Raw genomic sequence first — 26,803 nt, 5'->3', positions numbered from 1 at the left:
CCAGAGCAGAGAGTCTGCACACACACACACACACACACACCGAGAGACACACACACACACACACAGACCGACCGACCGGCTGTGACCGGGAGAAACAGCCGTTACCGAGAGGAGGAGAGTTTACACTTCTGATTCTTTAAGTCTTAAATATGGCTGAACATGTTCTGGAGTCCGGCCCGCCTTCAGCCAAGAGGCCCAAACTGTCCTCCCCTGCCCTGTCCGACGGAACCGGTAAATATCCTTTATCTCTATGAATATAACTTTATAAATATATAAATATATAAATATAAATATATGAAAGTGTTTAAAGTTTACAGCTGGAGATCATTAAACGTGTTTAAAAGCTGCTAACCTTTACACGGTGTGTTACAGGTAAAGTTTGATTATCAGGTGTGTTACAGGTAAAGTGTGATTATCAGGTGTGTTACAGGTAAAGTGTGATTATAAAGTGAGTTAAAGGTAAACTTTAATCCGGACTGAGGCGGGACAAACTTTTCTTCGGCATGTTTTGATGTGTTAGCCACATAATGCTAACTAGCTAACAATGGGAGAGTCGAGTCACCGGCTCTGTTCACGCTTTCTGCTCCGGTTAACCGTTAAAAATGTTCGAATATAACAGCATTAAAACGTAGCGCTACGGGCTGCACAGTTTCTTTGTAAATAAAAAGGTTAATTACCGGTTCTACACCGGCTGTAGGAGAAAGTAACGGTAACGGGGGCAGCTAGCTAACTAGCCCGGCTGCTAGCTCCTCCAGACCGGCTCAGCTGAGCTCTGCAGCTCGACAATAACCGAATAATCATTATAATCACACTTTGTCCATTAATCAGAACGTTTATATTGAGTGGTGAACTGTGAGTGTGTGGTCGCTGTGTCCTCACAGGTCTCCGTGTTGTTAGCTTCTTGTTCTGTCCCATTGTTCAGGAAAGTTGCAGCTCCGCGGAGATGTTTCTGTTTGTTTACTTTGAACATTTAAAACACATTAAAATGTTTAATCTGAGATTACATCAGTGTGTGAAACGTGTCCGTTCATAAAGAAGTTGTTGTGTAAAGGTGTTTAGTGTTTCCATTGTTGGTCATCTATTGTTCGACTGTTCGATCTTTGTTCACTTTATTCGACTCGTTTTCTCTTATCTTCACTTTGTGATGACGTAACTGTAAGTGTAACTGCAGGATTTACTAATAGAACTACTTATTGTTAGAGTTATTTCTAACTTTATTTATGGATCTTAAATCTCAGCTCCTCACTGAGGGGGGGGGGGTAGGGGGGGGGGTGTACGCTGTCTCTCATTGGTTAGTACAAACTGACTGAATGTGTTAGAGGAGTGTAGAAGTCTCTGTTTATATCAGAGGCTGTTTTCATCTGGAGGGTGAATAATGAAGAGTAAACCCACTACACTGTGATGAAGATGTAGACGGCCATCTTTAAAGTTCAGATGCTTCACTGCTCTCATGATTGGATAACCATCATCCTGTCAGAGAGCAAGAATGTTTCTGTACCAAAATGTGAGTCAGTTTGCAACTTTTGATCCTTAAAAACACTAAATGATTCTGTGTCTAGGATCTCTGTCTATCCAACAGGTATCGACATCTTCTGGTAACGTTTACGAGGTTTCTTTACTTTGTCCGGTCTGATGTTGGAATAAAACCTCCTTAAGGGGAGTTAGGGTTAGCTCTGTCCCCCCTCTAAAGAATCTCCTCCTTCTTTTAGTTTCCTCCACATTACTGTCCTGCTCTCACTGAGGGAGAGAGGACTACAGTCATCACTTTGATTTCTACTGAAAGGGTTAGGGTCTTCACCAGGCTCCTGGGTTAGGGTCTTCACCAGGCTCCTGGGTTAGGGTTAGGGTCTTCACCAGGCTCCTGGGTTAGGGTCTTCACCAGGCTCCTGGGTTAGGGTTAGGGTCTTCACCAGGCTCCTGGGTTAGGGTCTTCACCAGGCTCCTGGGTTAGGGTTAGGGTCTTCACCAGGCTCCTGGGTTAGGGTTAGGGTCTTCACCAGGCTCCTGTATGACGAGGTTAGAGGTGTGTCTATGTGGCATGTAAATCTCTTTCTGTTCTAACATTTCTGTCTCTCTCGATCACGTTCAGATTTTGGCTCCCTGTTCGACCTGGAGCACGACCTCCCAGACGAGCTCATCGGCTCCTCAGACCTCGGGTTGGCCAACGGGGGGGACGTGAACCTGCTCCACGCCGGTCTGAGCGGAGGACAGGATGCTGCTGCCAAACATAAACAGCTGTCTGAACTGTTGAGGACTGCAGCTCCTCCTGGGGGGGTGATGGGAGGTCCTCAGGGCGGACCCCCCCCTCAATCTGTATTCATGCAGCAGGTCGGAGGGGGCGGGGCTGTGAACAGAGCGGCCATGATGGCTTCTCAGAAGGGGAACAATGGAGCGCAGCAGCAAGGCCTGATGGGAGGTCAGGTGATGAACGGCTCAACGAGGGTCGGTTTCCCCGGAGGTGCAGGGATGGTAAACAGTAACCACATGTCAGCTGACGGCCTGCAGCCAATCAGAACACAGCAACCGGCAGCTGTGAACAAGGTGAGCACGCTCCATGCAGCACACTCAGGTGAACGTAACCTCGGTAACGGCGTGAGGCAGGAGGTCATGACTGTGTCAGTCTGTAGGTGTACATGTGAGACCAGGTAAGAGGGGGTTCACCTGTGAGCGTGTCATCAGAGTTATTCTGACACCAACAAACAGGAAGTCAGAAAACATGTGGAGGAGCACCGTCTGAGTGTGTTGCCTTCATGTGAGGAATTAAAATCAGAGAAACCAGCTCTCATCTGACCTCCTCCAGACTCAGAGCGTCGCAGACCGATCAAGCCCAGAACATGACAGATTAACAGTTCAGTTTTTATTGTGTGTGGAGAGCAACAAAACAACTGAGTCAGCACGCCATACACATAACGGATATATTCACCAACAACGTCTAACGCCACTAAAACAAACATGATGGTCAAGCTAAATGTGGCTAGCTGTTAGCTACCTGTGGTATGTTTTACACAAACGTTGTATAAACTCTTGTTGTTGCCACAAATAAACAAGCTGCTCCTCCATTTCTGACGTCCGTCTAACTTTGTGCGGTCGCCATGGTTACGTTAGTTGTGCTTCCTGCTGATTGGCTATAGTTCCGCTCACGTGGGAGTCCACAGAGTCCGTGCTCGGCCGTCCTCACGGTTCTTTCCGATCGTAATTATTGAACACGTTTAATATTTCAGAATGTGGAGCTTAAAATCTCTCTGAACATCAGAAGATGATTAGTTTGTCCTCTTGACTCGGCTCAGACACAAACCGTGTTCAGGCTGCGAGTGACCCACACGGCGTCACAGTGCGGCGTCCATGTTGAGCATAAACACTCTGAGAGTACGGTGGAGTGTTAGCACGTCTCTTAGCCGTCTGATCATTTTATAGTCGTTTTAACATTTTAAAGTCTGAACATCGTCTGCCCACACGTCACGAGTAATCTGTTTTTTATTCAGATGATGATGGCTAACGTCGGCCCCTATGGCGCTCCCTATGCTCAGTCGGGGGGCCCGGGGCCTCCAGGAGCCGGGCTGGGCCCTCAGCACCAGAATAAAACCAACATGGCCGCTCAGTTCAACATGGAGAAGACGGCGCCGGGTCAGAGCGTGACGGGGATGGTATGATCAGCCTGAATGTTAACGTTTGACTGAAGTGATGTCATCAGGTCATTTAGGACCGAAGCGTTCATCACACGTGCAGACGGTTCATCGACAAGTCGATCTCTCTGACAGGAAACGTCTTCTGCTTTTTGTCCTCTCAGCAACCCAGAGCGCTCACAGGAGTTTCTCTCAGCGGTGCGATGGGCGGGGCTCAGGTGGGTCTGAACGCCGTGGGGGCGTGTCCCGGGACAGCGCCCCCTGCTGCAGATCCTGAGAAACGTAAGCTGATCCAGCAGCAGCTGGTCCTGCTGCTTCACGCTCACAAATGTCAGCGCAGAGAGCAGGCGAACGGCGAGCCCAGGCCGTGTAACCTCCCGCACTGTCGTACCATGAAGAACGTCCTGAACCACATGACGCACTGCCAAGCCGGGAAGTCGTGTCAGGGTGAGTCTGATTAATCACCGTCTATCAAACTGTAGAAATGTGGGTAATTAATCGATGTTTCCGTCCCTCAGTGGCTCACTGCGCCTCATCCAGACAGATCATCTCTCACTGGAAGAACTGCACCAAACACGACTGTCCCGTCTGTCTGCCGCTGAAGAACGCCGGAGACAAGAGGAGCCAGCAGGGTGAGCTCAGAGTCCGGGTTCATAGTCCGGGTTCATAGTCCGGGCTCGGATCATAAACTACAATATAATGATATGATGAGCATTTGATTGGCAGCTTGAATAACCTAAGCCCCGCCCTTGTCTTTCACAGCTTTAGTGAACAGTGCTGGTTTAATGAACTCTTTGGGGCCGGGGGCTCCTGGTGGACAGTCCAACCCCCCCACCCTGACCCCCCCAAACCAGATCGACCCCGGCTCCATAGAGAGAGCCTACGCCGCCCTTGGACTCACCTACCAGGGAAACCAGACCGCCCAGAACAACATGCAGAGCCCATCGGGGGTCAGGAGTCTGAACAGCATGGGTCAGTGTGGACGAGAAGTCGTGAATAATTATTACGCTCCGGGTCATGTCCTGTGTGGAAATAATAATTTATACTTTATTAATCCTGCGAGGGATGGCATGCATTAATGGAGAGGTCTCAGAGTGAGGGGGGGTGGGGGGCTGCCCACAGCAAGCGCTCCAGAGTTGGTGGGGGGGGTTTGGTGTCTTGCTCAAGGGCACCTTGGCAGTGCTCAGGAAGTGGACTGGCACCTCTCCAGCTACCAGACCAGTTACCGGACTTCGTCCGTGCCGGGACTTGAACCGGCGGCCCTCCGATTCCCAACCCAAGTCCCTACAGACTGAGCTACTGCCGAGAGCTGGTTTACGGTGTCTTTATATGCTGATCATCAGCTTTAGACCTGAACAGACCGGTTGACCCGCTCCACAGGCCCTGTGAGTCCTGGATGATGAGTAGATCTGAAGGTTAGTCTGGAGGGTTGCAGTGATATGTTGTGTACCCACCAGTCTGCTGCTGCACTATGACCAGGAGGTAAACAACAGATGTCAGTGTTTAGATCTATAAACTGGAGACTAGATTTATATGTCATCTGTGTCAGGTTCACCTGAAGACTAGTGTTAGCGATGCTAAGGTTAGCCACACTCTGAAACCTATTTGACATCATTTATAGATGGCCAAATTCAACCTACAGCGCCATGCTGTTTGCTTTTCTTCTCTCCTTCACAATGAACCAAACTCTGGTGCACTTGGAATCAGACCCCCGTTTTGAAGCGACCAGAGTTCGGTTCTTTTGGTCCGTTTCACTGTTCACACCACCCAAACCAAACGAACTATCCAACAAAGGTCACCAGATTTCAAACGGAGCAAACAGTGAGAGGCAGCCTCAGTGTTTGTGTGGAAACGTTCTTATGAAACACACACAGAAAACCTGCTGGCCTTTTCATTTATCAAACCTTTAAAATGTTTCTGTGATCCAAACAAACTGTGAAACGGCTCTGTCTCTTTTCAGGAGGAAACTCAATGAATGGAGGCGCGAGTGTTCAGTCAGCGAACCAGCAGCTGCACAACAACATGAACACACAGAGGTAAGAGGTCCAGGACCAGGGGTCCGATAGTCTCTGTTTAATTCAGACAACGTGAACACACAGAGGTAAGGGGTCCCGCTCAGGACCAGGGTCTGATAGTCTCTGTTTAATTCAGACAACATGAACACACAGAGGTAAGGGGTCCCGCTCAGGACCAGGGGTCTGATAGTCCTAGCCCATCAGATATCAGATATTTAGACTGAAGTCTGAATGTCTTAGGGGGGTCACGTTGGTCTCTTCTGAAGCCTCTCTCCTCCTCTCAGCTTGATGAACGATGGTTTGGGGGCCCTGAGCTCGATGCCCACAGCAGGTCCCCCTTCATCAGACATGACAAAGTCGTGGCATGAAGACATCACACAGGACCTCCGGAACCACCTGGTCCACAAACTGTGAGTCACTGTCTGAAAAACTGGACATCCAATCAGATTGTTTAAAGCTGGCCTCTGTCCTCACGTTGAACGCTGTCTCTGTGTCTGTGGGTCTGTGGTGTGTTTGAGCAGTGTGCAGGCCATCTTCCCCACCCCCGATCCCGCCGCTCTCAAGGACCGCAGGATGGAGAACCTGGTGGCCTACGCCCGAAAAGTGGAGGGGGACATGTACGATTCAGCGGGCAGCAGGGTAAGACTCTAAACCTGGTCTCTGTCTGTAAGCTGGTCTCTGTCTGTAACCTGGTCTCTGTGAGTAACCTGGTCTCTGTCTGTAACCTGGTCTCTGTGAGTGACCTGGTCTATGTGAGTGACCTGGTCTCTGTGAGTGACCTGGTCTCTGAGTAACCAGCTCTCTGGTGTGTTACATGTTTCAGGCTGAGTACTATCACCTGCTGGCAGAGAAGATCTATAAGATCCAGAAGGAGCTGGAGGAGAAGAGGAGAACACGGCTGCAGAAACAGGGCGGGACGACGGGACATGCTGGCATCTCCTCCCCCCCTCTCAGCATGGGACAGCCCCCGATTAACCTGGGACAGCCCCCCATAAGCCCGGGACAATCCCCCAGTAAGTAACCCCTTTTCCATCAGGCAGTCAGTCTATAAGATCAAGAACACATTTCAGACAGACTGCCGCTAAAGTCTTCCTGAAGTCTTCTTGAAGTCTTCTTGAAGTCTTCTTGGAGTCTTCCTGAAGTCTTCCTGAAGTCTTCTTGAAGTCTTCTTGGAGTCTTCCTGAAGTCTTCCTGAAGTCTTCTTGGAGTCTTCTTGGAGTCTTCCTGAAGTCTTCTTGAGTCTTCCTGAAGTCTTCTTGGAGTCTTCCTGAAGTCTTCCTGAAGTCTTCCTGGAGTCTTCTTGGAGTCTTCTTGGAGTCTTCTTGGAGTCTTCCTGAAGTCTTCTTGAAGTCTTCTTGAAGTCTTCTTGGAGTCTTCCTGAAGTCTTCCTGAAGTCTTCTTGGAATCTTCTTGGAGTCTTCTTGGAGTCTTCCTGAAGTCTTCCTGAAGTCTTCCTGGAGTCTTCTTGGGGTCTTCTTGGAGTCTTCCTGAAGTCTTCTTGAGTCTTCTTGAAGTCTTCCTGGAGTCTTCCTGGAGTCTTCTTGAAGTCTTCCTGAAGTCTTCTTGAAGTCTTTCTGGAGTGTTCTTGAGGTCTTCCTGGAGTCTTCTTGAAGTCTTCCTGGAGTCCTCCATATGACTCTATGATGAGAATATGTGTCTTTGTATCAATGTTACGTGTAGTTGAAGAGAAGATCCTGGAGAACAGGAAACATGCAGCAGCAGGTTGATTAGAGCACAGAGATGTTAGAAGTGGCGTGCAGACAGTCTATGGTCGTGCAGTGATCGCAGGGAATAAAGGTCACCTCTGGCGCCCCCTGAGTGCAGGCCGTCACTCTGCGGTCTCTACAGGTGTTCCGGTCCGGTTTGTGCTCTCAGGTCTGCGTGTCCCATGCTAACGGAGTGACGTGGTGCTCACTCGTGGGTTAGGGTTTTGGTTTTATGAGATGTCCCGCCCCCTCTTGATTTGGATTGGTCAGTGAGGGAGAGCAGGATGTGAACTCTCTGACTCGTGTGTTCTTCAGATGGTCCTCATGTCGATGCGTCCATGATGCGAGCAGCTGGAGCCAATCAGATGGTCAGGATGCAGAGCCCTGCAGGTACGTGTCTGTCAGGAGGAAGGAAACACGACTCACCTGTCTCTCCTCTCTCACCTGTAGGACTCAGTCTCACCTGTCTCTCCTCTTTCACCTGTAGGAGTCAGTCTCACCTGTAGGACTCAGTCTCACCTGTCTCTCCTCTCTCACCTGTAGGACTCAGTCTCACCTGTCTCACCTGTAGGACTCAGTCACACCTGTAGGACTCAGTCTCACCAGTCTCTCCTCTCTCACCTGTATGACTCAGTCTCACCTGTAGGACTCAGTCTCACCTGTCTCTCACCTGTAGGACTCAGTCTCACCTGTCTCTCCTCTCTCACCTGTATGACTCTAGGCTCACCTGACTCAGTCTCACCTGTAGGACTCAGTCTCACCTGTCTCTCCTGTCTCACCTGTATGACTCTAGGCTCACCTGACTCAGTCACACCTGTAGGACTCAGTCTCACCTGTCTCTCCTCTCTCACCTGTAGGACTCGGTCTCACCTGTCTCTCCTCTCTCACCTGTATGACTCTAGGCTCACCTGACTCAGTCTCACCTGTAGGACTCAGTCTCACCTGTCTCTCCTGTCTCACCTGTAGGATTCAGTCACACCTGTAGGACTCAGTCTCACCTGTCTCTCCTCTCTCACCTGTAGGACTCAGTCTCACCTGTCTCTCCTCTCTCACCTGTAGGACTCAGTCAGTTTGGTCAGGTGGGCGTTCAGTCGATGGCTCAGAGGTTGACTCCTCCCCTTCCTCCTAACGCTCCAGTCAACCAGGTGAGCTTCACCATCCAATCACAAGTGATCCCAGAAACACAGGCGGCTGAAACATTTACCTCGTCTTCAAACTTTGTTTAAGTTTATGTGTCAAGGATAAATAAAGTTCAGCCCTCCAATCCTGAGAACATTTAAATTTGAACAGATCACCTTTATATACCCGAGAGTGTAAAGCAGGAAATATAAACAGGAAGTGACAACATGAGATAAAATCCTGAAAGAGTAAAACAGGAAGCTGTAATAAAATGATGCAGTGTTTCCCCTTCCATTATATTAGGGGGGTGGCCCTCCCCCCCAATGGTACCCCCCGCCCCCCCTTGAAGGTCAAGTTAATAAAAATATAATAATTATTTTTTTCTTAGATTTATTTTTGGGCTTTTTGTGCCTTTATTGTAGAGATAGGATAGAGTCGGAAATAAGTCATTTAAGGATACCTTTCCGATAGAACAGGACAGCTGTCATTAAAAGTAACACATGAACATCAAGATTCCTTCAAGTGTTTGTGTCTGCGTCCGTCTGCCCGCACCCCCCCACCCCCCCAAAGCTGTAAACCTAGGGGAAACACTGTGATGAATACCTAAGAAATAATCAAATATTTGCTAATCAATCATTAAAATCAAAAACTGGAAACAATGTTGACCAAGATGATACAATGATTTCAAAATAAAAGCCTGATTAAAAAGGTAGTTTACTTTGAAAAGCAGCTCGCCTTCTCCTCTGGCTATGCTTTTTATACGTTATAATTATTCAATGAAACATAAAAAACGTGTTTGTTTTCAGATGACTATGGGAGCCCGGGTGGGTCAGTCCAACGCAACACAGATGCAGAACCAGTACCTCCCTGCAGCCCAACTTCCAGGGTCCAGTCCTGGTCATGGTCCTGGTTACAGTCCTGGTCATGGTCCTGGTTACAGTCATGGTCCTGGTCCTGGTCCTGGTCCTGGTCATGGTCATGGTACCGGTCCTGGTCATGGTCTTGGTCATGACCCTGGTCCTGGGATGAACCAGTCTGGAGGTCAGACTTCAGGTCCACAGGTAAGAGAGAGGACCTTAAAGTCTGTGTAAAAAGTGTTTTTAAAGCGGGTCAGGGTTTGGATGCTAGTGGCCTAGTGGTGACTATGTGTGTCCCATGTACGGAGGCTGTAGTCCAGGGAATGGCCGGCTGGATTCAAATCTGACCTATGCCCCACCCCCCTCCTCGTCTTTTGTTTAGACTCTTGTGGCGAGCAGAGAGTAGAGCGTTGTCAGATCCTCAGCTGTTTGCTGATTGTCAGGACGCCATGATGACGCCTTCACACTGTCAGCTGTTCTCTTTACTCACTCTTTATGTTTGTCAATGAAGCAAACAAACGTTTATAAATAAGTAGATCTGAAGGGGCGGAGCTAACAGGTGTCTCTCTCTGACCGCTCTGTGTCTCCTGCAGATGAACCACGCATCCACACCGTCCCCCCTCCCAGCCTACAGCCCTGCAGCTCCGCCCCCCTCAGGCTCTGGGGGGCCCTGTAGTGTGGGGGGTACTGGGCCTCCATCCTGCTCCTCCAGCCAGCCTCACTGCCCCCCCGTCAGGATGAACTCCCCCTCACCTGCCCGCAGTTTAACACCTCAACCTCTCCAAACACCGCCCACTTTACCAAGAAGTCAGACCCCCCAGACCCCCAGCACCCCCCCACTGCCCCCCCAACAACAACAACAACAACAACAACAACACCAACGACTGCTACAACAACAACAACAACAACAACATCCTGCTCCACTGCAGGCATCATCGGGGGAGACAGGCAACACAGACAAAGCCAATCAGCTTCCTCAGCAGATGCTTGGAGGTGTGGCTTCCCCAACCCTTCAGGCAGTTACCCAGAATGCTTCAGTGCCTCTGCAGCGGCCGCAGACGCCGGTGAGTATCACTCTGCTCTCACTTTAAATGCTCATTTAAAATAGATGTGTGCGTCACTCCCCCTGTCCTTAATGTTCAACTTCTCCTTTGCTGCCGTCTATCTGACCTTCAGCTTCTGAGCGAACATTATATCTATGTTTATAGTTCATATCAAACTCATGATCTTTTCTCTGAAAGTTCAAACATTCTCCAAAGTTTTCTTCTTTGTTGAATTTCTCTGCTCTGGCTTGAACTCTTGGCTTCACTGCCCCCAGGATAGTACTGTGTCTGAGAGGATCAGTTTAACCCTTTGTTTCCTCCTCAGCTGTCTCCTAAACCCTCGGGGGCTGCAGACACTCAGGTGTCCTCTCCGGCCTCGCTCAGCAGCTCAGACCTCGCTCCAAACCATGATGACATCAAGGTGGAGGTGAAGCAGGAGGAGGAGCGGGAGGAGGAGGAGGAAGAGGAGGAGGAGGAGGAAGGAGGAGACAGTAAAGGAGAGGGGAAGGGGAAGATGGGAAAGGGTCAGAGTGACGTGAAGTCTGAGGACAAACCAGAGGTGAGGCTGTTCACCACACATAATAATGATATCAGTGTAGACTTGAGCTGATTGGTGTTTATTCTGACGTTTCCTCTCAGATAAAGACTGAGAAGCCCTCAGGTGGGGGGGGTAAAGGTGAGCCCATGGACACGCCCTCGTCCTCCATGACCTCGTCATTATCCTCAGGTGAGGACAAGAAGGTGGAGGTGAAGAAGGAGCCCAAAGAGGAGAAGGAGGAGAAGGATGAGGAGGGGTCTCCAGCTGGAGCTCAGAGCAAGAAGAAAAGTATGTTTGTTTTGTTTTTTAGATGGTTTTAGATGAAGAGGGTCCGTTTAAATCCACAGGTCAGATTTTAGCGTCTCATTAAGAAGTGAAAGTTGCGTTGAGGACGTGTCATCATCTCTCCTGCGTCTCCTGCAGTCTTTAAGCCCGAGGAGCTGCGCCAGGCGCTCATGCCCACCTTGGAGGCGCTGTACCGCCAGGACCCTGAGTCTCTCCCCTTCCGTCAGCCGGTGGACGCCCAGTTACTGGGAATACCCGTACGTATTCGAACTAGTAACAAAACTAACCTGGTAAGGGACTGCACTGGCTGCCATTTTGCTTCCACTCTTTCATTAGAGTCATGTTGATTTCTGCTCGTCACGTATTTCATTTCCTGCTTCAATCTCTGAGCTGTTCATGTTTCATTACACGAGTTAGTGTGTGTGTCTGTGTGTGTGACTGTGTGTGTGTGTCTGTGTGTGTGTGACTGTGTGTGTGACTGTGTGTGTGTGACTGTGTGTGTGTGTGTGTGACTGTGTGTGTGTTTGTGTGTTACTGTGTCTGTGTGTGTGACTGTGTGTGTGTGTGACTGTGTGTGTGTTACTGTGTGTGTTTGTGTGTGACTGTGTGTGTGTGTGTGTGTGTGTGTGTGACTGTGTGTGTGTGTGTGTGTGACTGTGTGTGTGTGACTGTGTGTGTGTTACTGTGTGTGTGTGTGTGTGTGTGTGTGTGTGTGAGAGATAAATCAAAGCCTTCTCTCTCATGAACTTTGAGTCTTGATTTCAGTAAATCCTGTCGAGTGAATGAGCGGTCGTTTTCAAAGATGAGAGTCCGACCTCTGTCGGGGTTCGAGCTTCATTATTGACTCTTTCTAACAACAATAAGATTTAAATGTAGTCAGCTGATCAAACTGTTCATGAGGTGATTGCTTTCATTTATCACTTCATTTACATTTTTTACTCCATCACCTTTTTGTAGTTTTCATCGCTAGCTTTGTAGTTCAGTTCCTCACCTGTAGAGGTGTGTGTAGAGAGGGACCAAACTTTAACCTCATGAATTCTAAACAAAGATGACTTCATATTCAGTACAGAGTTCATAAAGACGTCAGTTAGATCATGTGACTATTAAAGCAGAGACGGACGAAACACTCTGTACACGAGCTCTGATTCATAAAGACTTCTGTCCCTCTCACACACACACTTCATCTCAGCCCTGAATCTGCTGCTCATGCACTAGCTGTGTTCATGCTAACAGCTGTGTTCATGCTAACAGCTGTGTTAGTTGTAAGAGCTGTGTTCATGCTAACAGCTGTGTTAGTCCTAACAGCTGTGTTTGTGCTAACAGCTGTGTTCGTGCTAACAGCTGTGTTTGTGCTAACAGCTGTGTTCATGCTAACAGCTGTGTTCATGCTAACAGCTGTGTTAGTCCTAACAGCTGCGTTACAATGCTCACAGCAGTGTTATAATGCTAACAGCTGTGTTAGTGCTAACAGCTGTGTTCATGCTAACAGCTGCGTTAGTCCTAACAGCTGCGTTAGTCCTAACAGCTGCGTTACAATGCTCACAGCCGTGTTATAATGCTAACAGCTGTGTTAGTGCTAACAGCTGTGTTAGTGCTAACAGCTGCGTTAGTGCTAACAGCTGCGTTAGTCCTAACAGCTGCGTTAGTCCTAACAGCTGCGTTCATGCTAACAGCTGCGTTAGTCCTAACAGCTGTGTTCATGCTAACAGCTGCGTTAGTCCTAACAGCTGTGTTCATGCTAACAGCTACGTTAGTCCTAACAGCTGTGTTCATGCTAACAGCTACGTTAGTCCTAACAGCTGAGTTACAATGCTCACAGCCGTGTTATAATGCTAACAGCTATGCTAATGCTAACAGTCTGGCAATAATGCTAGCAGCTGTGCTAATGCTAACAGCTGCTCTGTTTTCAGAGTTCTCTTGGTTTCTGAGAGTTGCTGTAGATAGATTATCATGAGTACTAAACAATAATTAAAGATTAACGATTAATTTGATGATCTCTGGGTAACAGAGCAGCAGAGGTTCAGCAGCTTGTAGAGCTGGAGGTCAGATGTTGTCACGTTTCTCTGTTTGCACACAAAACTCTTTCTCTGCAGCGCTCAACATCCCTGTCCCCCTGCACCCTCTTCTCTCCCTAATCTGGTCCACTCGTAACTCCACCTGGTCCATCTGTTACTCCGGCTGGTCCATCTGTTACTCCACCTGGTCCTCCACCTGGTCCATCTGTTACTCCACCTGGTCCATCTGTTACTCCACCTGGTCCATCTGTTACTCCCCCTGGTCCTCCACCTGGTCCATCTGTTACTCCACCTGGTCCATCTGTTACTCCACCTGGTCCATCTGTTACTCCACCTGGTCCATCTGTTACTCCACCTGGTCCATCTGTTACTCCCCCTGGTCTCATCCTGGTCCATTGGATTGCACCCCCTCTTCTGACCCTGTTCACCTTCAACTCCACTTGCCCCTGGTATCTGGTCTGAACCATGCCTATCAGGACTACTTTGACGTGGTGAAGAACCCGATGGACCTGTCGACCATCAAAAGGAAGCTGGACACGGGTCAGTACCAGGAGCCATGGCAGTACGTTGACGATATCTGGCTGATGTTTAACAACGCCTGGCTCTACAACCGCAAAACATCCCGAGTGTACAAGTACTGCTCCAAGCTGGCCGAGGTGTTCGAGTCTGAGATCGACCCGGTCATGCAGGACCTGGGTTACTGCTGCGGGCGGAAGGTGAGTCCGGAGGAGGAGCTTTAGTACCAGAAGGGGGACATGAAGTGGTCTCTGGTGAGGAGACTTGACCTCAATGAAAACCTGTTTCAGTTAACTGTGGAGATGCTACACCCTGACTGATGCTACACCCCGACTGATGCTACACCCCGACTGTTGCTACACCCCGACTGATGCTACACCCCGACTGTTGCTACACCCCGACTGATGCTACACCCTGACTGATTCTACACCCCGACTGATGCTACACCCCGACTGATGCTACACCCCGACTGATTCTACACCCCGACTGATGCTACACCCCGACTGTTGCTATACTCTGACTGATGCTACACCCTGACTGATGCTACACCCTGTTGTTTCTACAGTTTGAGTTTTCTCCACAAACTCTCTGTTGCTACGGGAAACAGTTATGTACCATCCAACGAGACGCCGCTTACTTCAGCTACCAGAACAGGTGAGGTCTTCACACTGATCACACACACATACATATCACACACACACACACTGATCAGTTTTTATTTGCTTCGTTGTGTTTTTCTCGATGTTGTAGAAAATGTTTTGATCAGTTTGTTCACAGATTAATTTGATTTGGCTTCCCCTGGTTACCATGGCAACATCTCATTTTCATAACCCACTTTTTCTGTCCTTCAAGTCCTCGTTCATAAAGTGATCTCCTGTCCACCTATACAGGTGTTGAGTGTTTATCCACTAGAAAAGAAAGGTGGTAGAGTAAATGATAAGGACGAGCAGTTTGTTCATTCACTTTATGAATGAAGTCAGAGGACGATCTGTTGCTTTATGGATTCCCCCCTCCTCTCATGTTGCTGCTGCTAATGTTGTTGTTGTTGTTGTTTACCTCTGAATGTCTGATGCTAATCTTTGCTTTGCCTTGGCTCTCTGTCCTCTGTTGGTTGTTGTTTACAACCCCCCCTTCCATGCCCCGCCCCTATTCGTCTTACCTTTAACCTTTTTTAAATCTACATTTTGACCTCCCCCTCCCTCCCCCTCCTCCCCCTGTCTACCCTTCTCTCCCCCCTCTAACGCTTGTGATGTCTGCATTGGCCTGTTTTGGTGTGACCAATCATCCACTCCAAAATGTACGCTCAAAATCAAAACGCTCCGCCCACTATAAATCCCTGCGTCACGATTGGCTGCTTCCTCCTGGTGACGACCTTCCCCGCCCTCTGCTTCCTCCTGTGTCTCCGCCCCCGGCCTGCTCTGCCCTGCACTGATTGGCGGCTGCTTCTTGGTGCCCTGTCTGTGATTGGCTGTGCTGATGGCGAATGGTGTAGTTCACCAAAATATGGGCTTCTCGCTGACAGGTACCACTTCTGTGAGAAGTGTTTCAACGAGATCCAGAGCGAGAGCGTTTCCCTGGGAGACGACCCTGCCCAGCCTCAGACGTGAGTACCACCACACTGCTAACGTTAGCGCAGGAAACATGATTATGATAACAGCGAAGAAGATGGAAGACATATTTTAGATGGCGTGCAGGAGTTAGGCAATATGTTTGTTTGTTTATAAAACTTTTTATCAACATTTTCTGTTTCATTAAAGAACTTAAATGTCTCATAAAAACACGTCAGTTTGTCTGTAACTCATAATAATACTTCATGATGAATCTTTATATTCTCTTATTGTTCTGCAGGTCCATCAACAAAGATCAGTTTCAACGGAAGAAAAATGACACGCTTGACCCTGAACTGTACGTTTTCATTTCCCCGTCCGTCACTGAAAAACGCACTTCCTCTTAGTTATAATTCTTTATACTAATTCATGATTGCATCATTGTTTTCTGCTCAGACTGGTCGAATGTTTGGACTGTGGTCGTAAAAATCATCAGATCTGCGTCCTCCATAATGAAACCATCTGGCCGTCAGGGTGAGACACACACACACACACACACTACACTTTTACACCTCATTCACAAGTTTTTCTTGATAATGTTTGTTTGCTTAGATTAGTTTGTAATAGTTATTTGTTTGATTGAGTTTCATTGACTGACTTGATGTTGCTTTGTTAAATAAATTGTGTTATAATTTAAGAGAGCAGCTGTTAGTGATTACTGGTGTATTCTCATTGTGATATAAGCTGGATGCGAGGGCTTTGTGTACGGATTTCACACCTTCAATTTATTAAATACAGTTATTAATAATATTAGTAATTAAGTAACTAGTTTGAGACTGATGTGATATTTTGGTTATTTTTCCTTGGTTTCAGGGTGTTGCCCCCGAGGCAATTAAACATAGTTAAATAACATTGTTATTTATATTAATAAATAATTAAATATAATTATTAATAATATAACCAAATTTGATTTTGAATTTGTGTTGTATGTTGTTGAACATTATGATGCAGCCAGGGCAACTGATGGTGTGTGACATACACAGCCCAATTTTTTTGGGACCGATCAGATGTAGACGTATAAATCTCTCTCTCTCTCTCTCTGTCCCTCAGCTTCGTTTGTGATGGCTGCCTGAAAAAATCCAACAAGACTCGTAAAGAGAACAAATATGCAGCAAAGAGTGAGTCTGTCCTCCACCTCTCTCTCTGTCTCCTCCACCTTTTTGTATGTCCTCCACCTCTCTGTCCTCCATCTCTCTCTCTCCTCCACCTCTCTCTCTGTTCTCCACCTGTCTTCCACCTCTCTCTCCTCCATCTCTCTCTCTCTCCTCCACCTCTCCCTCTGTCCTCCACCTCTCTCTCTCTCTCTCTCTGTCCTCCACCTCTCTCTCTGTCCTCCACCTCTCTGTCTGTCCTCCACCTCTCTCTCTGTCCTCCACCTCTCTGTTTGTTCTCCACCTCTCTCTGTTCTCTACCTCTCTCTCTGTTCTCTACCTCTCTCTCTGTCTTCATGGGTGGTGTTTCTCGTGTATTTCAGGACTCCCTCAGACAAAGCTTGGCAGCTTTTTGGAGACGAGATTGAACGACTACCTGAAGCGTCAGAGTCACCCTGAGACCGGTGAGGTCACCATCAGGGTGGTGCACGTCTCTGATAAGATGGTGGAGGTGAAGCCAGGCATGAAGTCCAGGTAGGAGGTGTAATTTAATAGCTGCTGTAGATGATAAAGGGGGTGAACCCAGTTAAACCTGAACCCCGTCACACACCATCAGTTAGACCTGAACCACTTCACACACCATCAGTTAGACCTGGACCCCGTCACACACACCATCAGTTAGACCTGAACCACTTCACACACCCTCAGTTAGACCTGAGCTCGGTCACACACCCTCAGTTAGACCTGAGCCCGGTCACACACCCTCAGTTAGACCTGAACCACGTCACACACCCTCAGTTAGACCTGAACCCTGTCACACACTATCAGGTGAAGTCCTCCATCGTTCTGACATTTTGTTTTCCCTCCTGCAGGTTTGTGGACAGCGGTGAGATGGCAGAGTCCTTCCCCTACAGAACGAAAGCTTTGTTTGCCTTTGAAGACATTGGTGGAGCCGACGTATGTTTTTTCGGTATGCACGTCCAAGAGTATGGCTCTGACTGCCCTCCACCCAATCAGAGACGAGTGTACATCTCTTACCTGGACAGTGTGCACTTCTTCCAACCTCGACACCTGAGGACGGCCGTGTACTACGAGATCCTGCTGGGTTACCTGGAGTACGCCAAGAGGCAGGGGTAAGAGAGGCTCCAGATGACCGAGCAGCAGCTGCATGAACATCAGCACTTAGAACGACTTTCACTTCTGTTCAACCAATTAAACTCTGTCTCCTGTTGTCAGGTTTACCACGGGTCACATCTGGGCGTGTCCACCCAGCGAAGGAGACGATTATATCTTCCACTGTCACCCAGCTGACCAGAAGATCCCCAAACCCAAACGCCTGCAGGAGTGGTACAAGAAGATGCTGGACAAGGCCGTGTCAGAGCGCATCGTGCATGACTACAAGGTGAGACACATTATTCAATATTATTCATAAATGAACTGAAGACGTATATGTGATTAAGTGTTAAACATAAAATCAAACCTTGAAGTATGATCAATAAAACTTCACTGAGCAGAAAAAACTGAAATAAACATCTACTCAAAGAAAAGTTTCCATCAGTCACGACCTCAAACTTAATTTAATCTGAATTTTCCAGAGAACACGGATTATATTTCATTCATTCTTTAAAAAGAGTCTTTTAGGGCAATTTGTTGGAGGTGCTTCTGGTAATAACATCCTGAATCAAACTCCAGTTGTCTTGTTAATCTCTACTGATGTTACTGATTCTACTGTCTCATGTGCATCACAGGCTTCATATTTAGACAGGAAACAGGAAGTAGTGTCAGGTCGGACTTTAAGATATCAGAAAACATGCTTTAGAGACTCGAATATCATGATGATGATGATGGTGATTCATGCAGATGATTTAAAGGTAGCACTGACTCTTATCATTTACCTCTGTGTCCCATCAGGACATCTTCAAACAGGCGACCGAGGACCGGCTGACCAGCGCCAAAGAGCTACCGTACTTTGAGGGCGACTTCTGGCCAAACGTGTTGGAGGAGAGCATCAAGGAGCTGGAGCAGGAGGAGGAGGAGAGGAAGAGGGAGGAAAACTGCACCTCCAACGAGAGCCCAGATGTGAGTGTGAGTGTGAGTGTGAGTGTGAGTGTGTGTGTGTGTGTGTGGCTGCTTTGCTTGAAATGAGAAGTCAATGTTCAAAACGAATAAATTTCTTTAGAAGAATTTCTTCAGGATAAAACTCTGGATTAAAGCAACAAACTAGTTCATTGAGAAAGTCGCCCTGGCTGCATCATTATGTTCAACAACATACGACACAAACTAAGCCACAGCTTGCGGTCTGCTTTGAATAAACAACAAGCAAGAAAAGTCAATCTTTAAAAGAAAAGTAATTTTTCCTCAAGAAAAATCTCTTTTAGGATTAAAAATTCGGATTACTGTGCATTAACAGTGCAATAAAACTGGTTTTATTGAATGCCTCACACGGGGCACCATTTGTAGAAGTTTTATCTAGTCAAATTTTGGGAAAAATAACCAAAATATCATTAAAACCAGTCTCAAACTAGTTACTTAATTATTAATAATTAATAACTGTATTTAATAAATTGAAGGCGTGAAATCTGTACACAAAGCCCTCGCATCCAGTTTATATCACAATGCAAATACACCAGTAATCACAAACAGCTGCTCTCTAATAAATGTAAATAACTATTACAAACTAATCTAAGCAAACAAACATTAGCAAGCAAAACTTGTGTGTGTGTTTTTCATGGCTTTGCTGATGTGAACTGAATAATCCACAGGCCTCTAAAGGTGACAGCAAGAACGCCAAAAAGAAGAACAACAAGAAGACGAGTAAGAACAAGAGCAACCTGAGCCGAGGCAACAAGAAGAAACCGGGGATGCCCAATGTGTCCAACGACCTGTCCCAGAAACTCTACGCCACCATGGAGAAACACAAAGAGGTACCAGAGAGAGAGGAGAGAAGGATGAGAGCAGCTGAGAGGATGGAGGGAGGGAGGAGCTGAAGAGGAGGGAGGGAGGGAGGGAGGGAGGGAGGGAGGGAGGGAGAAAGGCAGAGGAGCTGAGAGGAGGGAGGAGATGTCAGAGGTAACTACTGTGACATCTAGTGGTGACATCTGTAACTACAACATTAGGTCGTTATACAGTCCTCTGTGATTGGATGATGAAATTATCTGGGCTCATAGAAAAGGATAAACCATAACTCAAGCCAGCATAAAAGAAATCCATCTGCTGACCCTCTTTGTTTCATTCTCAGGTGTTCTTTGTCATCCGCCTCATCGCTGTCCCCACCGCCAACTCTCTGCCCCCCATCACTGACCCAGACCCCCTAATGGCTTGCGACCTGATGGATGGCCGGGATGCCTTCCTGACGCTGGCCCGGGACAAACACCTGGAGTTCAGCTCTCTGCGGAGGTCCAGGTGGAGCTCCATGTGTATGCTGGTGGAGCTGCACAACCAGAGCCAGGACCGCTTCGTCTACACCTGCAACGAGTGCAAACATCACGTGGAGACACGATTCCACTGCACTGTCTGCGAGGTGAGAACCAGCATCCAATCACTTCTAGTGTTATTCCTGGTAGAGCCATATACAGCTAAACTAAATATTACCAGTACACTATATACAATGGTATGATAAAGAAACTATAATGTGCTTTCAGCATCATTGACCTTTTAGTACACCTGCAACATTCCAAGGTTTGCTGACGTCAAACTTCTACTTAAAGAAAAGACTTTCCTTAATCTGACCTCTCAAACTGACTGGGCTTACTGCTTCTGATACTCTACGTTTGTTTGTTTATTTGGATCCCTGTTAGCTTCAGCATAGCGAGAAGCTATTCTTCCTGGAGTCCGCAGTATGCACTTTGACATTACATTTTATATATTCATATTATATATATTATTTTCACACTACGCAAACATTCCACAACATATATCATATCTTCAATAACTGAAGAATAATAAAGACAATTTACATAAATGATCAAAGACCCAAAAGAAACAGACCCAAAGGCTACGTCTGAGTTTACAGCATCTAAAAGATAAACATGGTTACACAAAAAAGGCCCACTTTAAAGTCTGACTCAGCCTGCATGATCATATCCCTAACCCTGTGACAAAAAACTGTGATTTAGTAAGTCAACATGTTCAAGTCTTGGTAAATGAGAAGAATTCGACCAAAACTCCAAAACAAAAGGATACGACCATGAGCATGCAATGTGGCAAGATCCACCACAGGAGGATGGTGGACCAAATGGTCAGTCATCCTCTAGGAAGCTGAGCCACAATGTATTCAGTTCCTCATATAGGCGGAGCAAGGTGTGCTTCCAAGCCCATCAAATCTCCACAACTGGGGTACAGTAGAGTCCCCATGTGCCCACTGGCCTTCAAAGAACCATAATGAACCCGTTTTTAGGCTCCGCAAACCCTCCAATACATATGAAATGTAAAATGTGAATGAAAGTTTTTGTTTGCTTTAATCAATCAACCACCTAACATTGATATCTCTCTCTTCTCTGGACAGGACTACGACCTGTGCATCACCTGCTACAACACCAAAGGCCACGAGCACAAGATGGACAAACTGGGCCTGGGACTGGACGACGACAGCAACAACCCGGCAGCAGCAGCGACTCAGAGTCCCGGAGATTCTCGTCGTCTCAGCATCCAGCGCTGCATCCAGTCTCTGGTCCATGCTTGTCAGTGCCGCAACGCCAACTGCTCCCTGCCATCCTGCCAGAAGATGAAGCGCGTCGTTCAGCACACCAAGAGCTGCAAGCGAAAAACAAATGGGGGTTGTCCAATCTGCAAGCAGCTGATCGCTCTGTGCTGCTACCACGCCAAACACTGTCAGGAGAACAAATGTCCCGTCCCGTTCTGCCTGAACATCAAGCAAAAGCTGCGTCAGCAGCAGCTGCAGCACCGCCTCCAGCAGGCCCAGATGTTGAGGAGGAGGATGGCAAGCATGCAGCGGGTGGGGCAACCAGCCGGGGGGCCACCTGGAGGACCCGTTGTAGGACTTCAATCACCTGGGAACAATGGAACGACTGCACCCAGTACTCCAACATCAGGTGGAACCCAGCCACCAACACCCCAGACCCCAACTCAGACCATGCCTCCTGTCCCACAGCAGGGTCTGGGTCCTGGAGTCCAGCAGCTGCAGCAACAAGCTGGGATGCCCAGCCAGCACACCCTCCATCCCCAGTTCCAGCAAATGGGTGGAGGGGGCAGGTTTGGGGGGGTAATGAGCTCCCCTCAACATCAGCAGCAAAGTGGAGCAAATGCCCAACAGCTACAACAGAACTGTCTGCCTCCGTACACCAGCAGACCTCCAGGCTCCTCTCCCCTCCATGCGTCCCAGGTAAATCCTGTCCTCGGCTCTGCAACGCCTCCTCAGCAGCAGCATCAGCCAGGTGGAGGTCAACAAGCTCCCGGCCAACTCCAGGGCCAGACTCCCTTTCCTCAGCAGCAACAGGCCCCATCCGGCCCCCCCCAGGCAGCCGTAGAGATAGCGATGAAGATCCAGCAGGTGGCTGATGCTCAGAGGAAGATGGCTCTGCAGAGACAGACAGCCACAGGCTTGATCCCACCCCACCCTCACCATCAGCAGGGCCCAGGTCAGCAAATGGGCATGGGACATACAGGGGGGCCAGGGATGGTGGGACCCCAGGGAATGCCCCCCCAGACACCGGCAGCTGTCTCAGCAGGTCGGGCCCATATGGATCCACAACCAGCTCCATCAGGGATGATGGTCAGTGCTGGTGGTACCTCTCAGCAGGGTCACCTCCCCTCTCAGGTCCAGCTTCAGCAGCAGAGGGTGGGGGCACCACTCTCTCAACAGCAGCAGCATTGGGGGGGGCAGGGGATGCCCCCCCAGCAGAGACCAGCAGTGATGAACCATTCAGCAGTGATGGCAGCTCAACAACAAGGGGCTCACCAACAGACTCAGGGCCACACTGCCTTAATGAACATGGGACAGCAGCTAAGTGCAGTTGGGGGGGGCCCGGGGGGGCCAGTACCTGGAGCTGCCGGGGGGAACATTCCTCAGGCCGCCCTGCAGGACCTTTTACGGACTCTCCGCTCGCCAAGCTCCCCCCTGCAGCAACAGCAAGTCCTCAACATCCTACGCTCCAACCCGCAACTCATGGCGGCTTTCATCAAACAGAGAGCATCAAAATACAAGGGAGGGCCGGGCTGTTTACCTGGAGGTCCAACAGGGGGTCCTGGTCCAACAGGCGGTCCTGGTTGTAATGTTATGGCTGGAGGGCCTCCACAGGTGAACATGAATGCTTCAGGGCCTGGACAGCCTGGGATGCACATGGGTGGTCAGGGGGGGTCGACTGTTAACATGGCAACAATTGCCCAACTGCAGCAAGCACAGCAGCAACAGCAACTAAACCAACCGCAACAACTACAACATCAACAACAACTGCAACAGCAGCAACAACTACAACAACAGCAACTACAACAGCAGCAACAAATACAACAGCAGCAACAAATACAACAACAGCAACAACTACAACAGCAGCAACAACTACAACAACAGCAGCAACAACTACAACAGCAGCAACAACTACAACAGCAGCAACAAATACAACAGCAGCAGCAACAACTACAGCAGCAACAACAAATACAGCAGCAACAACAACTACAACAGCATCAACAAATACAACAGCAGCAGCAACTACAACAGCAGCAGCAACTACAACAGCAACAGCAACTACAACAGCAACAGCAACTACAGCAGCAACAACAACAATTACAGCAGCAGCAAATACAACAGCAGCAGCAACAACAACTACAACAGCAACAGTTGCAGCAGCAGAGACCAATGCTCAACAATGTACAGCAGGGGGGGGTCAGAGGTCTACAGGGGGGGCCACAGATGGGGAATCTTAACAATCCTCAGTTTAGAGAGTTGCTCAGGAGGCGACATCTTCAGCAACAACAGCAGCAGCAGCAGCAACAACAACAACAACAGCAACAACATCTGCAGCAGCAGATAGGGGTGGGTCCCGGTCAGTTCCAGCAGCCTCCTCAGGTTCAGAACTTTGTGGGTCCGTCCGGGATGCAACCCCCTGCTGCAGGAAAGGGCCCCCAAACAGACCCCTCTCAGCAGCACCAACTGGGTCAGCAAGGTCCATGTGGAGGAGGTCCTCAGCAGCCCCCTCAGAGTGCTCCCCCTCCGTCCTCTCAGGCCCTGCTCCAGCAGGCGCTCCACCAGAGGCTGCTCCAGCAGCAGCATCTGGGTCCAGGGGGGTCTCCAGGCCAGCACAGCAGTCCCATGAGCCCACAGCAGGTGGCCCATTCCCCCCACCCCCACCTTCAGGGCCAGACTGTGCATACGCCGCTCGCCAACCAGGTCCGATCCCCGCAGCCTTCCCCAAGACCCCAGTCCCAGCCGCCACATTCAAGCCCCTCGCCCCGCCTGCAGCCCCATCCCTCCCCCCATAATATCTCCCCCCAGGTGCAGTCGGGATCTCCACACCTGAACCAGCACCACCCAGGCATGGTGGCGCCCCCGCAGCAAAACTCTCTGGACCAGTTTGGACGGGATCAAAGCGCCATGCTTTCTCAGCTGGGTACCATGGGGGGTCTCCATGGGCCGGGGGGAGGCAGTCAGGACCCTATGAATCACAACCCTTTAGACCTAATGTGAGCGTGTCAAAAGGACTCCCCTGGACGGGTCCGTCCACCTGGACAGGTCGTTCACCTGGACAGGTCGTTCACCTGGACGGGTCGTTCCCCTGGACAGTGTTACAGATTTTTTTTTTTTTTTGTTATTTAAAATGTTTTGAATAAAGTTTCTTTGAATGAGCTTCCTATGGGAGATAAAGTTGGTGGTTAATAATTATGAATAAATTGAATTAACTTATTGCTGTTAATATATGTTTTCCCACCTGTGGACGGGGGTTTGGTGGGGTTCCTCCAGCAGCCCCCCCCCTCGTCTCCGCCTCGTAAACAAAGATATTTGGTGGGTAAAATGGACTCAAAGCCTTTTTTAAGAAAAGTTTTTAAGATTTTTAGTGTTGGAGAATTAAGGAGATGATTTAATGCAAAGAACTTTTTTATCGTTTTAGTTTCCCATCATTCAGTCTGTTTTTTTGTCCTGCAGACTGATGTGGAGGATTATTCACATGATCTACTTTATTTATTCTATCTGGGGGGAGGTGTACGGCGAGACTGCTACAGTTTGTACAGAAATATATTTTTGTTACTGACTGTTAGGTTGGGTTAGTGAATATTTCTGTCTGTGTGGGTGTGTCCATTATGTGGGCGTGTCTGGTGTATGAACATGTCATGTCTGTGGGCGTGTCCAGTGTGTGGGCGTGTCTAGGTGGATAATTGCCAGTGTTTTCTCACAGCTGTGTTGGAGACGTTAAAGGACTCGAGACGTCGATCAAGCTGCACAAACTTTTAAACATGCTAACCCCCTCCCCTGATTGTGTGCTCTCCCTCCTCTAACGACACTTCACACGGAGCAGCTTGGGGAGGGGGGCATACCTGTGTGCCTGTAAAGATGTGGGGGGGGCTCCTTTTGGTGTTGTTAGGATTCTTCTGTTTGCAAGAAACAGATTTCTGATCCAAATGAACTGTTGCACAGAAACAAGGAGAAAAGAGGAGAGCAGACGACTCAGCCTCTTTTCTGCCTCCTCCTTTGCTGCTTACCCGGGACTTCAACTCTCCTCCCCCCTCTCCTCCTCCTCCCCCTTCGAGGGAGTTCTCCCTCTGTTACACTCCATCCTCTTATCTTTCTGCTAAGGTCTTTGGAAGTTTAATATTTTTTACTGTACAGAGGAAACAAACTTAAATACTGTTTTTATAATAAAATGAAAATGACATCACTGATTTCTCCTCAATGTTTTTATTTTGGTTTAATGACATCATCAATCTGACCGGGACGTCAGCTACAGTACTGCATCTTGTCTGAGTGAATAACGCCCTCTAGTGCTGACAAGTGGCATTACAATGTTTCGTAATCGGGCAGATATAAAGGATGCTAAAGTCAAAAGCACTGTTCCATTTCAAAACGGACATTTTTCCAGAGTTTTGGTTAAATTCCTGTTTAATGAAAGACTTCACATTTCTGATTAAAACAAACTTTGATAATCTGAGTTTTAAAACGACGAGGAAACAAATTCATTAAAAACAACTTTAAGACAAACAGGACGAATCTGTTCAATCAATATTTATTTGTAAAGCTCATCACAAATGTTCTCTGCAGACACCTGGATCAGAACCAGACTCATGATGAACAGACAGAAACCTGGATCAGAACCAGACTCGTGATGAACAGGCAGAAACCTGGATCAGAACCAGACTCATGTTGAACAGACAGAAACCTGGATCAGAACCAGACTCGTGTTGAACAGGCAGAAACCAGGATCAGAACCAGCTGCTGCTGCAGAATGACGACGTATTAAAAGCTGTGTGAGATTGTTCAGTCTTCAGGTTCTGATCCGATGGGTCGGCTCAGTCTAAGAGATCATATGGAGGCAGAGAGTTTTGTACATATTTATTGTAAATGAAATAGAAATGAAGGACAGTTTACACATTGAGACTTCATGCCATAAATAAAAAGCTTACAGAGCAGCGTGAGTAAAAACAGCGTCAGCTGGAAATACAAAAATAGAACCAGGAAGCAGATTATACTAAAAACCAAACGAAACCCTGTGAAGCTTTCTTTCTGTCTAGATCCCTTTGTGACAGAAATAACCGCCTCTACCGCTCTGTGGAGACTGACGGGCATGCAGCGAGCGCCGTGGAAGTGCAGTAAGGACTAACTTTAGGAAAGGGGGGGCGCCTGAGCGTCCCGAGAACTGCATGGAAGTAGACGTGAGAAAGTTTGGTCCCCAGGCTTTTTATCGCCTGAGAAATGAGCCAGCGAGATTTAGAAGCACTCGTTGTATTCAAAGGCAACAACGCCTTCATTGAACGCCATGGGACGCCGCAGGACGCCGGGGCACGTTTGTAAACTATTTGACATATGAGATTATTGAGCGTATAAAATCTACAGACGATCGTTTAGTACTTCTTAAAGAAACCTTCGGCCACCGTCGCTTCTTTGAAAGTCACTGTGAGCGAGTCGATTGTCACTTTTGTCACGATCACCTTCCCAGCATGCTCTGCAGCTGTGGGAGGAGCCTCAATGCCTGGTGTTGCCCTGGTAACATCTTCCTCTCTCTCCTCGGCTGTCATGCTCGCCGTTATCGAGGTCGTGTTGTCGTTTCTGTCCAATGTGGGACACTCTGACTCCGCCTCCACCTCCTCCTCAACTCCGCCCCAGAATGACTCATCATCCCCGGTAACAGCATCTTCTGGCTCCTCCTCCGGCACACAGACACTGACCTCTGGTTGGTCGCACTCAAATGTTTGCATCTTTGTCATTTCTTCTCGGTCAGTCCACG

General features: G+C 48.4%; 2 protein-coding genes and 1 long non-coding RNA gene across 12 annotated transcripts in view; 2 read left to right on the top strand and 1 right to left on the bottom strand.

The window, feature by feature from the left end:
• Window positions 1–26,803, top strand: part of LOC132995784 (uncharacterized) — a 31,738-nt gene that overhangs the window by 1,201 nt on the left and 3,734 nt on the right. The gene's annotated exons all lie outside the window — the stretch shown is intronic.
• Window positions 99–25,240, top strand: ep300b (E1A binding protein p300 b). 9 transcript variants are annotated; one of them, XM_061065969.1, is made up of 31 exons: window positions 99–231; window positions 2,090–2,541; window positions 3,483–3,644; window positions 3,788–4,070; window positions 4,142–4,255; window positions 4,386–4,595; window positions 5,584–5,659; window positions 5,923–6,048; window positions 6,160–6,277; window positions 6,462–6,651; window positions 7,660–7,734; window positions 8,404–8,489; window positions 9,270–9,524; window positions 9,914–10,384; window positions 10,689–10,922; window positions 11,009–11,189; window positions 11,325–11,443; window positions 13,678–13,917; window positions 14,283–14,371; window positions 15,210–15,320; window positions 15,566–15,622; window positions 15,721–15,798; window positions 16,375–16,442; window positions 16,799–16,949; window positions 17,288–17,548; window positions 17,652–17,817; window positions 18,327–18,500; window positions 19,178–19,339; window positions 19,654–19,935; window positions 20,920–24,081; window positions 24,117–25,240. In XM_061065969.1, exons 1-30 carry the CDS (start codon window positions 150–152, stop codon window positions 24,052–24,054), a joined length of 8,208 nt encoding a protein of 2,735 aa, XP_060921952.1. In that variant the 5' UTR covers window positions 99–149; the 3' UTR covers window positions 24,055–24,081; window positions 24,117–25,240. The 9 variants fall into 9 exon arrangements, with proteins under 9 accessions (XP_060921952.1, XP_060921950.1, XP_060921948.1 ...); XM_061065967.1 differs by having other exon boundaries at window positions 11,325–11,476; window positions 15,240–15,320; XM_061065965.1 differs by having other exon boundaries at window positions 11,325–11,476; window positions 20,920–24,073; window positions 24,126–25,240.
• Window positions 25,898–26,803, bottom strand: part of cbx7a (chromobox homolog 7a) — a 6,207-nt gene continuing 5,301 nt past the window's right edge. For both annotated transcript variants that reach the window (XM_061065975.1, XM_061065976.1), the window contains one exon: window positions 25,898–26,803. This exon is cut by the window's right edge and continues 102 nt beyond it. In XM_061065975.1, the coding sequence (XP_060921958.1) occupies window positions 26,421–26,803 (383 nt within the window). In that variant the 3' untranslated portion in view covers window positions 25,898–26,420.

Source organism: Labrus mixtus, chromosome 20 (assembly GCF_963584025.1).
Source record: "Labrus mixtus chromosome 20, fLabMix1.1, whole genome shotgun sequence".
NCBI classification, from domain to species: domain Eukaryota; kingdom Metazoa; phylum Chordata; class Actinopteri; order Labriformes; family Labridae; genus Labrus; species Labrus mixtus.
Note: the sequence above shows the minus strand (reverse complement) of the source record. Positions and strands in the feature narration are given on the sequence as shown.

Excerpts from the sequence above, each read along its gene's own strand:
- ep300b (XM_061065965.1), top strand. The coding sequence starts at position 150 with ATGGCTGAACATGTTCTGGAGTCCGGCCCGCCTTCAGCCAAGAGGCCC. Across the intron at positions 232-2,089 it reads TGCCCTGTCCGACGGAACCG|ATTTTGGCTCCCTGTTCGAC; the intron begins GTAAATATCCTT and ends GATCACGTTCAG. Across the intron at positions 14,372-15,209 it reads TACTTCAGCTACCAGAACAG|TTCACCAAAATATGGGCTTC; the intron begins GTGAGGTCTTCA and ends CGAATGGTGTAG.